General features: G+C 37.5%; 1 protein-coding gene across 1 annotated transcript in view; it reads right to left on the minus strand.

Annotated features, from left to right (window-relative positions):
• The window catches only part of csmd3b (CUB and Sushi multiple domains 3b), a 1,941,594-nt gene that overhangs the window by 521,263 nt on the left and 1,407,202 nt on the right, over positions 1-13,129 (minus strand). Inside the window, exon 12 of the mRNA XM_060823982.1 lies at positions 6,877-6,989. Within this exon, the coding sequence (XP_060679965.1) occupies positions 6,877-6,989 (113 nt within the window). The remainder of the gene's footprint in view (positions 1-6,876; positions 6,990-13,129) is intronic.

Below are 13,129 nucleotides of genomic sequence, written 5' to 3' on the forward strand. Positions count from 1 at the left end.
TTCATTTAGCTAGTGAAGTGGTAGATCTTGCAGGAGCTCCTCAATTCCAGATGCCACCTCGACCTCCATCTTCGTCAATTGTATCCTAATAGATCTGCTGTTTAGACATTACAACAGTCCATCCTTTTGGGTCTCCTGCTCCCTTGTTCTGTCTACTACCCTTAATTGGATGATGAACTTGGAAGTAGTTCACCATGCAAAATTTCTTTGACAGGGTGTTGAGGCTACATATAGCTCACGTGGCTCCTGACACCATGGGAAAGTTCAGCCCTCTGTCTCCAATGCATTATCCCCAAGCTCCATGTATTCCCATCATCCTCTGACCTCCGCCTAATATGTCTTTCTATCTAACATCCAAGGTGGATCACATGTTCTTAATCTTTCCCTAGGTGCTTCATTTCTCTTTCAGCGATTTGCCTTGTTGCTGTATCTTGCTCTTGGTATGCTGATCCAGCCTAGGCTACAACATGCACTATCCTTCCTCCACTGATCACCTTTCAAAGATAAAACAGGGCTTGATTTCAGATGGAGGCCATTAGAACGAAGTATGAAATTTGTGGCTTTTATTCTGATGAAATTACATCTCAGGAATTAGGAGTATCCATATACCATTGGAAAGCATCGTGGAAAGCCAAATTCACCAAGGTATTCTGCCTTAGTGCAAAAGTATCAGTCTGAAAATTTAATGGTTTGGTTTGTTTGCTTAATAGACTAGTTTCCAAGAAAGCATTATGTATCAACAGGGAATGTCAATTACATTAAGTTTAAATAACTGTAATGCCCTTATCAATGCCAGATGTTTGGATTGTACATCAATATATGGTCAGCAGAAAAAAAATCAAAACTCATTTGGCATAACCAATGGTATTCTAATTCCCAATTTATGCTTTCAAAGCCATGGGATTTCTAAACAACGTATGCTTGATGTAACTGAAAACTACCTATTTGAAAAATTAGCAGAAACAAAAATCAAAAAAGAACTTCCAAAAGAGAGAATTCATTCATCAATTACTTTACCCATCCAATCTTGCAATTGTCCCCATTACATCACCCCTCTGGGGGATCTTCTAGTGCAGTGATAGAGTCAGAAGGCTCAGAATCAAGTCCCACATGCCAGGATGTGTGCCATGGCATGCTGACTAAATAACTAATTCTACAGTCATAACCAAAGATATGAAAATATTTTAAAAATCAAACATATCTGGAATAATAAGCATGATGATTACAAGAAATGCAAAAACAAAGATGTACATGAGAGGAAAAAAAACACATTTATAAAATTTAAAACAAATAAAATGTATTTCGAACATAACACCTGAGATTATTTCTGGTCCAAAAACTTATTAGAATTAAAAAAAACTGAAACTGAGGTTAGAGGTTAAAAAAAACTCAACCAGTCCATGGACAATGATAAAGAGAAAAAAGTTAAATGATATTTTTGATGTGAGCATCAGACTGAGAACCTTTTTTTTTCAGATTAAAACCTATCTGCATCTAAAAGTTGCTTGATTCATGCATATTCTGTGACAATATTCTGTATAATTGATATGAAGTTGAAAGTGTGTAATGTACCTTTAAGAGAGAGTGAAAGCTGTTTTGCACTGAGAACATACAGTCAGCTGTCATGTGACTGACTAGCAGTCTTAGAGTGTACTAGAAAATTGAAAATATGTAGCATTTGGCTGTGAAACAAATAACTGAGTTTGGTTGCCATTTTGACAACAATTTGAATTTAGCCAATCAGTTTTAATTATGCCCCAGGATACTAAAACCCAATCAAAGTTTGAATTTACTATTTTTGACAACCACAAACCAATGAAATGATCCAATGTTTTGGGTATAAAGAAGCAGACATTTTGGAAAGTTAGTCAGAGACCAATTGCAATCAACAGATAGTCACTGTCATTTAGAGACAGACTGCTGTTTAAAACACTCTTCTTCGAAGGCACCCTTTTCAAATGAAGCATCATTGTAGCAAAAGATGAAGACCACCCAGGGAGACCTACAGCCAGAGGAAGACAGACACTGATGATGACAGCCATTGTGTGGCTTTGAAATTAAGTTGATGTCGTCTTAATATATGTTTCTTTGAACAGTATATTGTTATAGAGTTGAAGGCAGATAACATGTATTTCAGAGAAAGGGGGCTTAGAGTTATAAATAGTTATTCAATGTTCAATTTTAGAGTTAAAGAATAAATTGTTTTTTCTTTAAATAGTGGAATTTGAGAGTTCTCTGCACTCATACTTTAACAGATTATGAGGCGATGTGAACTTTTCTGGGTGTTTGGGTTAATTATCAGAAGGGTTCAACGCTGTGTCGTAACACAATATACAAACAGTCTATTGTTATTTGTTTCCATGAGAAAAGTCACAGATCTATTATGAACAACAAAGGGTTTGACATTCCCAGAAGAAATTGAAGATTTCTTATTGAAACTAATTCAATACAAAAGTTAAGAATCACAAACTGATTATTTAATGGAAGAGAAACATACATGGAAGATAGTTGCTGAATTATATACAGTCATAGTACATAAAAATGTACAAAAACTCATAGTATGCATGTGGGCCACCAGGGGTTATAGAGAATAGATGGTAAATTCTTAAAAGAATTTTTAGTCAAGTGCATCAAAGATAGGCAATATGATAAAGAAGACTGAAAATGTTATCAGCAAATCCTGGTTAATTATATGTCCATTATAAATATGGGTAACATTGTCAGGCAAACATAACTGGTGGAACCAATGGGGACAACAACTGTCTTACACTTGTGCTAACCATATATTGGTTGGACTCACCTCTAAGTCCAGAGGATTGCATTCAAGTCATAGTCTTGGAACTGGGAACAATAATCTAGAGTGCATAATTGCTGCAATGTTGAAGGTACCGTCTTTCAGATGAAATATCAACTTGAGGCTCTGTTAGCCATTTTAATTGGACAAAGTAGATCTCATATGGCAACGTTTTGAAGGGTCCTGCATTCTGCAAAACCTATGCTTCACTTGACATAACAAATAAACAGAATATCTGCACATCATTACATTACTCTTTTAAAGCACTTGCTCTGTACAAATTAACTGCTACATTTCCTCTATTACATTTCTGATTACACATCAAAAAGTACTTAATTGTCTCTAAAGCACTTGAGGCTGTCCACAGGTCATGAAGGCACTAAATATATATTAAATGTAAGTCTTATTTTCTGTTTGCTGACACCCATGAAGCAGTCTCATCCCATGAAGCAATAATCTGTTTTAGATCAAAATTGAAGACATGCCTGGCAACATGTGACAACTTGTCTGATTAATTAGTTGGTCAAATACAGAACTATGATTCTGCCATTAAATGTGTACTTGATTTCATTGCTTTCTCTAATTTACAGAATGCTGTAAACACTAATGTCATAGGTAGCTGGAATCATCCATTCCTTTGGGCATTAGCATGGTTATACCTTTGAAAGACTGCTGATTGCCAAAAAAAAATCGCTTACAGAATCTGTTTTTATTTGTTGAAGATTGAAGAGACTCAATCTATAGCTATAGCTATATATTTACCAATAGCTGGAAAACAATAGCCGGAAAACATAATTTGTAAATTCAAGTGGAATGTTCTTATAAGATGCAGACTAATAAATAACAATTCATTTCACAGCCAGTTGTGACAGAGATGTTTATAATGAAGAACAATTCATCTGAGGATGAAGGAATGGGATTACTTGTCTTCTTCTGTCTGACATAGATAGAGAAGAAAGAAACCTAAGGAAAAATCAACATATACAAAATAAACACACCTATAAAGAGTTTTACTATTCATTCTGTCAAAATGTATTTGATATTTTTATGAAAACTGAAGGTCACAAAATGCACAATCAAAAAACAGGTGAAGTACAATTGCTGTACTAAATCTCAAACAAATAGAAATGTTAAAAGTATTATAACCAGCTTAACAATAATATAGTAAAATGTCACAAGGAACCTTTGAGAGATGCCCAATTCTCAAAGTCAGTAAAAGTAGCAAGAAATAACTGCATTGTTTCTTCTGAAAGTATTATTCATAATTTGAAATTGCTTGATTCAACATGTTTTATATATACACAGACAATAAATAGCTACAATAAATGCTATTCAGCACACAACAAGGATGGGTGGTGGCTGTAATTAATTAATAAGATTTCCCGGGACTGCCTTTAACCTTGCCACCTCCTCTCACCAGCTTCTTAGCTACGTGATTTAACTACAGAGCTGATGCAATAATTGCACTGAAGTTAATCATTCAGAGTCTAATTTAGTAAAAGTGAAGACTGATCTAATGTTCATCTTGTCCTTGAGAGCCTCACTGTGCCACAATACCGAGCACTTGGCAAACTCTTGCTTAGAGGCAGCCTTTAACCATGCCACTGCACTGGCTTCTTTGTCAGGCAGGCGTGGAAATTAATGATTAACTGTTTACTTGTTCCTCTAATCTCACTAAAATTAATATTTCAAAGAGTGCAATTTTTAAAAGTCTGATGTGCTTCCTGTCGATGAGAGGTGAGTAATGTCCCAGCAGTGCTCAATTAATGGAATTATGAATAAAGATGCAGCAGTCAGGTCCCAGAAATTGCAGTAAGTGGAGAATTGCACTTGTACAATTGTGCCAGACAGCTCAAAGTATACTGCATCTAAAGATATCTTTTTATCTTCCATGTAACTTGCCAGAACTGAGCCAAAAGATTCTGAAAGTTCAGACATTCCTTACATACAGTGCAAATGGGCTTTCGGCAATTTTTGCACTGGTGTAAAACACACTGTTGTGAAAGTCAATTTCATCCAAAAAGACATGCCTGCCTCATAGATGAATAAATTATTATTGCTTGTGATTTTACTCATTTGCAAACATTGAAGCACGTTTTAAAAAATTAAAATTAATTCTTTGGTATGCAAACATACCTACAGACAGTTTGTAAAACTTTTTGAATTTGTGCATTTTTTAACTATTTACCAAGAAATTGGCTACTGCACAATTAAATTAATTACAAGTGATTCTGCCCTTATTATAAAGTCATTCTCAATTGGGATTACTCTGAAGAAGTGGACAGGGCACTCAAAGTGTTTGTAAAGATGTAACTTGTGATCACCCTGTGTTCATCAAAGTGCACAAAGTTACAATTGTGCATACATCTGAGAGGGTTCATACATAATTGAGTACAATGAGCAACACTACTGTGCTGATGCCTTGAGAACTTGCTGAGAGAATAAAGTAGGATCTTCTGGAAAAAGAATGAGTTTTGGCCCTCTGAACAGTTTGTCATAATGGCTTCTTTGCATAACCTGGAAGTGATTGCAAAGATGAAACAAACTACATCTTGTTTATTTCACAAGATTCTTGTTTAGCTGGAAAATGTAAACCCTCACTCTCATTAGACCACATAAGCACCTAAAGATCGGACACAATTAGAAGCTAATGGTGGCAACACACACATAATGGTTAGCACTTTTCAAAAGACCCAGGATGACATTTTAAAGCACAACATTAAACTATACAATACATAAACCAACAGTTAATTGTGCAGCTTCAAGTTAGATTTTGTACTTGAGTATTTTGGAAATGCTTGAGTGTAAATGTGAGGAAAAATAAACACCTCTTGAAACAAACACAATTTTGTACACAATTTATGGGCACACCCGTGACTGAATCAAAAGCAGAAGTTTAAACCCATAATATATATCATATCTCTAATTTATACCAACTGGACAATAAAAGAACCACAAGGCATAATAATTGTGATTTCATCATGTGAGGCTAACTAATACGGAAAGTCCCTAATTAGTTTGATTTTCAAATTCTCCACTATAGCAAATTATCAATTTGAAGTATAAAAACACTGATGTCATGGAGTTGTCATGTGTGGTTGAATTAATTTGTTTTATGCATCTTTACCAGCGGAAATGGAGGCATCATATAATTCATCTACAAGTGATTAGTTAAATATGTTAAACAATAGTCCATAACCAGGAAATAAATACACATTCAAAAAAATATTTCAGACAGATATCATATCATATCAGGTTGATAAGGCCCAAGCATGAAAATGCACTTGCACAGTATATACAATTAATACAGGAGAGATTCTCAGGCTTTTTGCAAGGTCTGATTACTAGGACCAATAGTTAGTTTAAAACATCAACCTAATTTATGCAGGTATATTTAACTTCAAAGGAACATCTACTGCAGAACATGTCTGCAGATGTTTAGTGCTTTTCATGGAACTGTTTGGTTCACTTTGAAATTCTCATCATTATAACAGATTAATTTAAAGTAATGGGGATTCAGCATTAATCCTTTAAAATCCAAGGGAAAGGATATCAATACATGACCCTGAAGAGTACACTGATAGTTTATGAAATTACCTAGACTCACCATCACTTTCTCAAGGGCAGTTTGAGATGGACAATAAATGATAGTCTCACCAACAATGCTCACAGACAAGTATATCAGCTAAACAAAAAAAGATGTTTCTAGCACCTTTTCTTGAAGGCAGTGACCTGTTTAAAAGTCAGTTATGGTTTGGTATGACAAAGACATTTGAGAGATTAATTTTTCATTTATTATTGAGGGCGATTAACTCCTGGCATTGCAAAGGCATGGAATTAAGTGGTTTTAAAAGTGCATTTTATTTTCTGAGCATACAATATGTGCAGTACATGTTGGGAATGGATTGCAATATTTTGTGTTGGTATGTTGTGAGCCAATTCACATTGAATTGTCCAAAATATCAGGACTTACATTTTGGATGATGAAGTGACATCAGGGCAATGTTCAAAGGAATGAAATAAAGCACTGTCCTAAAATATCAAATACACACTGGTTATGCAAGATGCTTTTCATCTTTTACCTTTGTAGTTTATCTTGAAGCCAATTGATCCAATGCTTTCATCTGTTTGTAGATGTAACCACATCTGATTGCTCTTGCTTACAATCAGGTCCGGGACAAAGCTACCCGTCAGTCTGCAGTCAATAACAGAGAGAAAACAAATAATTTGTTCAACTGTTGTTCAATTTCCAAAATCCATTTCATTTAAAATACGAATTTGCTGAACTGAAAACATTCCAGAATTACAGGATTTTATTTCTAACCCCATCTCTAACTAATTGCAACAGAGGTTAATACTAACCAATCACACAGCCACAGAAAATAAGCTATTTTATTTCTATAATATCACAGTGCAGTATGTCAGGATACCCTTAGATAGTGACATTGTCAATGTAAAAACAAAGGAATTTAGATGAGGGTTTAATGATAATAATGAAGGTCAAGCTGTTTTCCACTTCGAAAGAAACATTAGATTACATCTAATCTAATCTAAATTAGATTATATGTAAGATAATTTAGATTAGATTCGATGTAAATTATATTTAAAATATCAACATTTACTTGTTAGGATTACAAGGTATTTTTTGTAGATATTTGTACGAAGTGGTATTTAGTGGAAGGGTGGGAACTCCTTAAGTGTAAATTCTTCTCAAAATCTTATGACATTCCCATATATGCATTTTCTGGCAAAAGTCACTGGATAGAGCTACATCACCAGCTGATTGTGCCCTAACACAGTTAAAGATTTAGATAGAAACATTTGCACTTTCACTGCCAAGCTGGTAGAAACTAGCACACCCAGAAGATACTGCTTTCATCCCCATTACCAAATTACCCACCAAGCTACTGAAACCGGGAGTATAGTTTTATTTCTCACATGGTTTGTAAAAGAAAGTGATTGCCAAACATTTTCCAATTGTGGCCCTGTTTCGAGGCAAAAAAATTGTAGCCACTTTTCAATGCAGACTGAAGCAAAGCAGAGAGGCAGTTTAGAGTAAGGAGGAGAGCTGTTCTGACTCTGTGAAGGTTCCATGCAGCTAGTGCTACCTCAGAGCTCGCGATGCCAAAATATCAACTGATGACGACCCCTGTGGGTCCAGATCCCCACCTTAGCAAGCCCTACTACAAGTCCTACTGTTCTTGGACTTAGTTCTGCATTTGAAAGTTGTCTGCATAAGGTATCTGCGGGTAATCATTATTTTGGCATTTATTTTCCTTCCACTCATAGTCAGACAATACATATTCAAGATCAATCAGATTTTAAAAAAAGAGTTGATACAGGTGAAAGCATAGATTGCTGGGGATATTCAGCAGGTCTGACACAATCTATGAAAGAGAGAAAAAGCTTCAAATTTTCAGGTCAATGGCTTCTCATCAGAATTGGTAAAAGCTAGAAATGATTTTAGTGGTGAGAGGTGGGGTGTACAATCTTATTAATTGCTAATAGACAGCATGGCTGATATGATTGGGTCTCTTACGTCCCTTCCATTCTCCTTTGCCTTATGCTGCTGTTCCTATTTTCCATCCTTCTTTCTTCTCTTCTTCCTGTCATGGTCCTCACTCCAGAGGCAAGGGCTGAAACTGCATGAGACCCAAGCTGCCTACCATGCAACAAACTACCATAGGTTTGGTGACATGCTTGACAAATATGGTTGGACTCCCACTGATGATCCAAACACCAGAACTATTGTTTTCGAATACCGATGGTTGTTGCACAGCATTGTCTCACTGTATGTGCGCTGGCCACATTTATTTGAGTGGAACAGTGGTTTGTTCACATGCCCTGCTATTGTGACTGGACCAAGGACCAGGTTCTGCAAGTCCTCCTGGCTCCAGATAAGATACCTCAAATTGTTAAACTCCCAGGAGATCAGGGATGTACTGGTTTGCCTTCTTTATTCCCATCTCCCAAACCAAATGAATTTCTCTGTTAAAAGGAACCAATTTAACCAGGCTTTCTGAGTTAATAAAACAGTGAGATTATTAGTTACTAAATAAGAAATTATAACACCACAGAACATACAAGCATAGTTTAAAATAAAAAGCAAGTCCAAAAAGAAGTTAAAAGTTACAAAAAAAGGATCTAACTGAATCATTTGTGATGAGTAGATAGGAGACATTGGATCAGTTACAGTGAATATTCATGTTTACTGAGGTTTAAATCTTAAATCTTAGATTCTTGGCTTTGCACCTTAATTAAAATTCCATTGTCTTGGTTCTTTTTGACAGCGGTTAGCTAGCAGAAATCAGAGTCAGATGCAGTCAAATTCCCCTTTCTTTACCTGCAGTGCAGGGATGTTTAAAGGTCATTCCCAACGGTGAGATCTTCAGTGCACCCTAGTTCACATACTAGCACATCAGGCCATTCCCACACAGAGACCAGGGTTGAAATTCGACTGCTGTGAATACCATGAAAGGATAAAATGCAAATGCGTATATCACCCAGACTTTTCAAAGGTTGAGATACGTGCAGGGGATTTCAGTTCACTTTGCAGTGCTTCACTTAAAGTATTTTTGACTTCAAATCATGTGTGACATTGCAGGGTATCCCTCTTCAGGTCGCCACTGGATTTAGATCCATGGTCATTTTGGCTGGATCAGTCCTTTTTTAAAGAGTACAAGTTGGAACTAAATTTTGAAATGTCAATAGGTGATCTGTGTCAAAGATTCGTGGTGATGACATTTGATACAAAACATTTACTTCATTATGGTGATTCATGTCTACCAGGAATAGGAAACCAGAACAGAGCAAAATCATCATGATACCAAAGTAGCAGGCTTTCAACAATATATTGCTCTGTGAATAGCCACATACCAACATATATTAATAAATTGACAGGGAACATTTTACAGTCCTGGTGTTAATATGTGGCATTTACTAAGCCACATGCAGGTACAATGGCATACTGAACCATGACAAACCCTGCTAACCCTGACAAAGTCTCATACCTACTCCCTATGCTTCTGTTTTGATAAACCAAGTTTTACGAGTTCCCTCACCTAAAGACATGTGATATGTTACTTTAATGCTGCAGTAAAACACAATGACCTGTGATATATTGCCATTAGCTCTGAGAAGGCATTTGGAGATAATCTTCACAGTCACTGGCAGTGCCAATCTTCCCTGATCCTGCAGCAACCTGTCCTGTTCGTGGAGGTGACACAGTTCAATCACCACCTTTTTAGAGAATTGTATCCACCCAAGATACTGTTTCTGGCCAAGATGCAAGGAGGAGTAGTTCTTCCTGCAGGAATATGGCCTCCTTCGTGAATCCTTCCTCTGTGCCCAGCTTCTCAACTTTGCTCCATTTCCCTTTTTGTTCAGTATGGGTAGTTCTGGAATAACACTCATTTTGACAGCGCCATTTACCTATAATGTTGTTGAAGAATTAGGGAATGGTATTTTCAAGAAGACTCACCTCTGTTCGCAATAGCGCGATTCCAGTGGGGATTGGTTTGCATGTTTTGTTCTGCGCATGCACTGATATCTCTGTGCCATTCTGTGCAAGCACTGAAATCTCTGTGCCACTCTGTGCATATACCAAAATCTCTGCACCATTCTGTGCATGCACCAAAATCTCTGAGCCATTCGGTGTCTGCACCAAAATCTCTGTGCCATTCTGTGCAAGCACTGAAATCTCTGTGCCATTCTGAGCAGGCTCCGAAATCTCTGTGCTGTTCTGCACATGCACTGAAATCTCTGTGCCATTCTGTGCATGCACCAAAATCACTGCGTCGTTCTTTGCATGTACTGAAATCTCTGCACCGTACTGCGAATGCACCAAAATCTCTGTGCTGTTCTGTGCATGTACTGAAATCTCTGCACCGTACTGCGCATGCACCAAAATCTCTGCACTGTTCTGTGCATGTTCTGAAATCTTGGTGCCGTTCTGTGCATGCACCAAAATCTATGCGCCATTCTGGGTATGCACCGAAATCTCTGTGCCGTTCTGTACATGCACCAAATTCTCTGCGCTGTTCTGTGAATGCAGTGAAATCTCTGTGCTGCTCTGTGCATGCACTGAAATCTCTGCCATTCTGTGCATGCACTGAAATCTCTGTGCTGTTCTGTGCATGCACTGAAATCTCTGTGCTGTTCTGCGCATGCACCGAAATCTCTGCCGTTCTGTGCATGCACTGAAATCTCTGAGCAGTTCTGCACATGCACCAAAATCTCTGTGCCATTCTGCGCAGGCATCGAAATCTCTGTACCATTCTGTACATGTACCGAAATCTCCGTGTCATTCTTTGCATGCACCGAAATCTCTGTGCCATTCTGAGCATACACTGAAGTCTCTGTGCCATTCTGTGCATGCTCCAAAATCTCTGTGCTGTTCTGTGCATACACCGAAATCTCTGTGCCGTTCTGCACATGCACTGAAATCTCTGTGCTGCTCTGTGCATGCACTGAAATCTCTGTGCTGTTTTGCGCAGGCACCGAAATCTCCGTGCAATTCTGTGCATGCACCGAGATCTATGTGCCATTCTGTGCATGCACTGAAATCTCTGTACCAATCTGTGCATGCACCAAAATCTCCATACCATTCTGTGCGTGCACTGAAATGTCTGCGTTGTTCTGTGCATGCCCTTAAATCTGCGCTGTTCTGTGCGTGCACCAAAATCTGAGCCATTCTGCACATGCACCGATGTCTGCCTGGTCTTCATAATGTTCTGCACATGTGCGATTTCAGCCTCTGATAGAGCAGCTTTCCATGAGAGGTACTGTGCAGACTGCAGCTTTCTTGAGAGGAACTGTTAGAGAGTAGCTTTCTTATATTTTTAATGTTAAATTTACATCTGGGCTGTTAATAAATAAGGTTTCAACCTTCATTCAGGCTGTGCTACACTTTGTGTTCGACTTCTGTGATTTTTCAGTGATCGTGAGTGACATCACTTGCTGGTCTACCACTAACTTCACTTTTTCCATGGGCCCCATTATTTATATTTAGCAGTTTTGTATTAAGCGAGGTTTCGCGGGAACACAACTATGGTGTTATAGGAGAACAAAACATTCTAAACATAGTCCTCATGAAAGATAGCACAGGCTTTCTGATATTCGGCCTTCACAATCCTCCAAACCCCTTGGAAAAATCCAATCCCTTCTGATATGAACAACCTTTCAGAGCTATCCAAGAGCAGAGTACATAATACTTCAACTAACCATGAAGTAGGGACAGAGTGATAAAAGCACCAAGTGGCTGCGATTGGGAGTGGTGGAGGTTTACATCTTTTGAAGGTGCATAGATGTTTGTGTGTAAGTGTTTAATGGAAGGCATCAACAGAACCCAAGAGCCCAAAGTCACTGATTGAACCAATAAATATGATGTGCAGAAAGACATTTGGAAATGAAAGAACCATAAACTATATTTTATCGAAAGTAAGAAATATGATGGAAACCTGAAGTGAATGTAAATTACTCTTTGTCCCAATAGAATATGCTGTCATTTCAGTGCTGTTTCTCCTCCGATGTGCATATGGTGTCATTCTGGAAATTTGGAGGCAATTTTCAATTTCACAGGCTGGGTGGTAAGTTGGTGGAGCAGAATGACCACTTTTTGTAAAATTCAATACAAATCAATGGACTGTAAATCAGGCATGTACTTCAGTCTGTAGATGATACATTCTTTTAATTTAATGCCCAAGCAATGAAGTTTGAAATAACCCCCTTAAATCAATTTGTTCACACTCAATCTTACATTCTGTGAATACTGTCAAATTGTATGTATTAGCCTGCCCTAGTAAAGAGAATATTAATCCCCTGTCTTATGAAACAGTAAACAGCAAATTGGTCATTCCCTCAGGTTTCAATCTGACTCCCTGATATGAACTTATGGAATAAAAATTCAGAACTCTGATCAATTTGATTACCTCAGCCACCATTTACTGTGTGCAGATAACCCGAACAAACCAGGCTTCGGAAATAAAGAACAGATTTCCCCCAAATTTTTATTGCAGATGCATAGTTTGCTGAAACGTCAATCAGCAATACTTTGCTTCGTGAATAGTACCAAGGTGGTCATCCCCTTCTCTCAAGCTGTTTAATTAATCTGGCATCACTTACAACCTCCCATTTCTCCTCCTCCTCCATCATAACAGTATGTGATAATGCAGGAAGGTGGAGTTTAGCTGGACCATCATAGCTAACATTGTTGAATAATCAATTATGACTCATATTACTTAATTTCTCATTCACATAAATGTTATGCAAAGTGGGATTTCCATTTGTGCAGCATTTATGAATTGTAATAATGCATCTTTGTGCCTGTTGTTGGCT

The sequence above is a fragment of the Hemiscyllium ocellatum genome, chromosome 4 (assembly GCF_020745735.1).
Source record: "Hemiscyllium ocellatum isolate sHemOce1 chromosome 4, sHemOce1.pat.X.cur, whole genome shotgun sequence".
NCBI lineage: Eukaryota > Metazoa > Chordata > Chondrichthyes > Orectolobiformes > Hemiscylliidae > Hemiscyllium > Hemiscyllium ocellatum.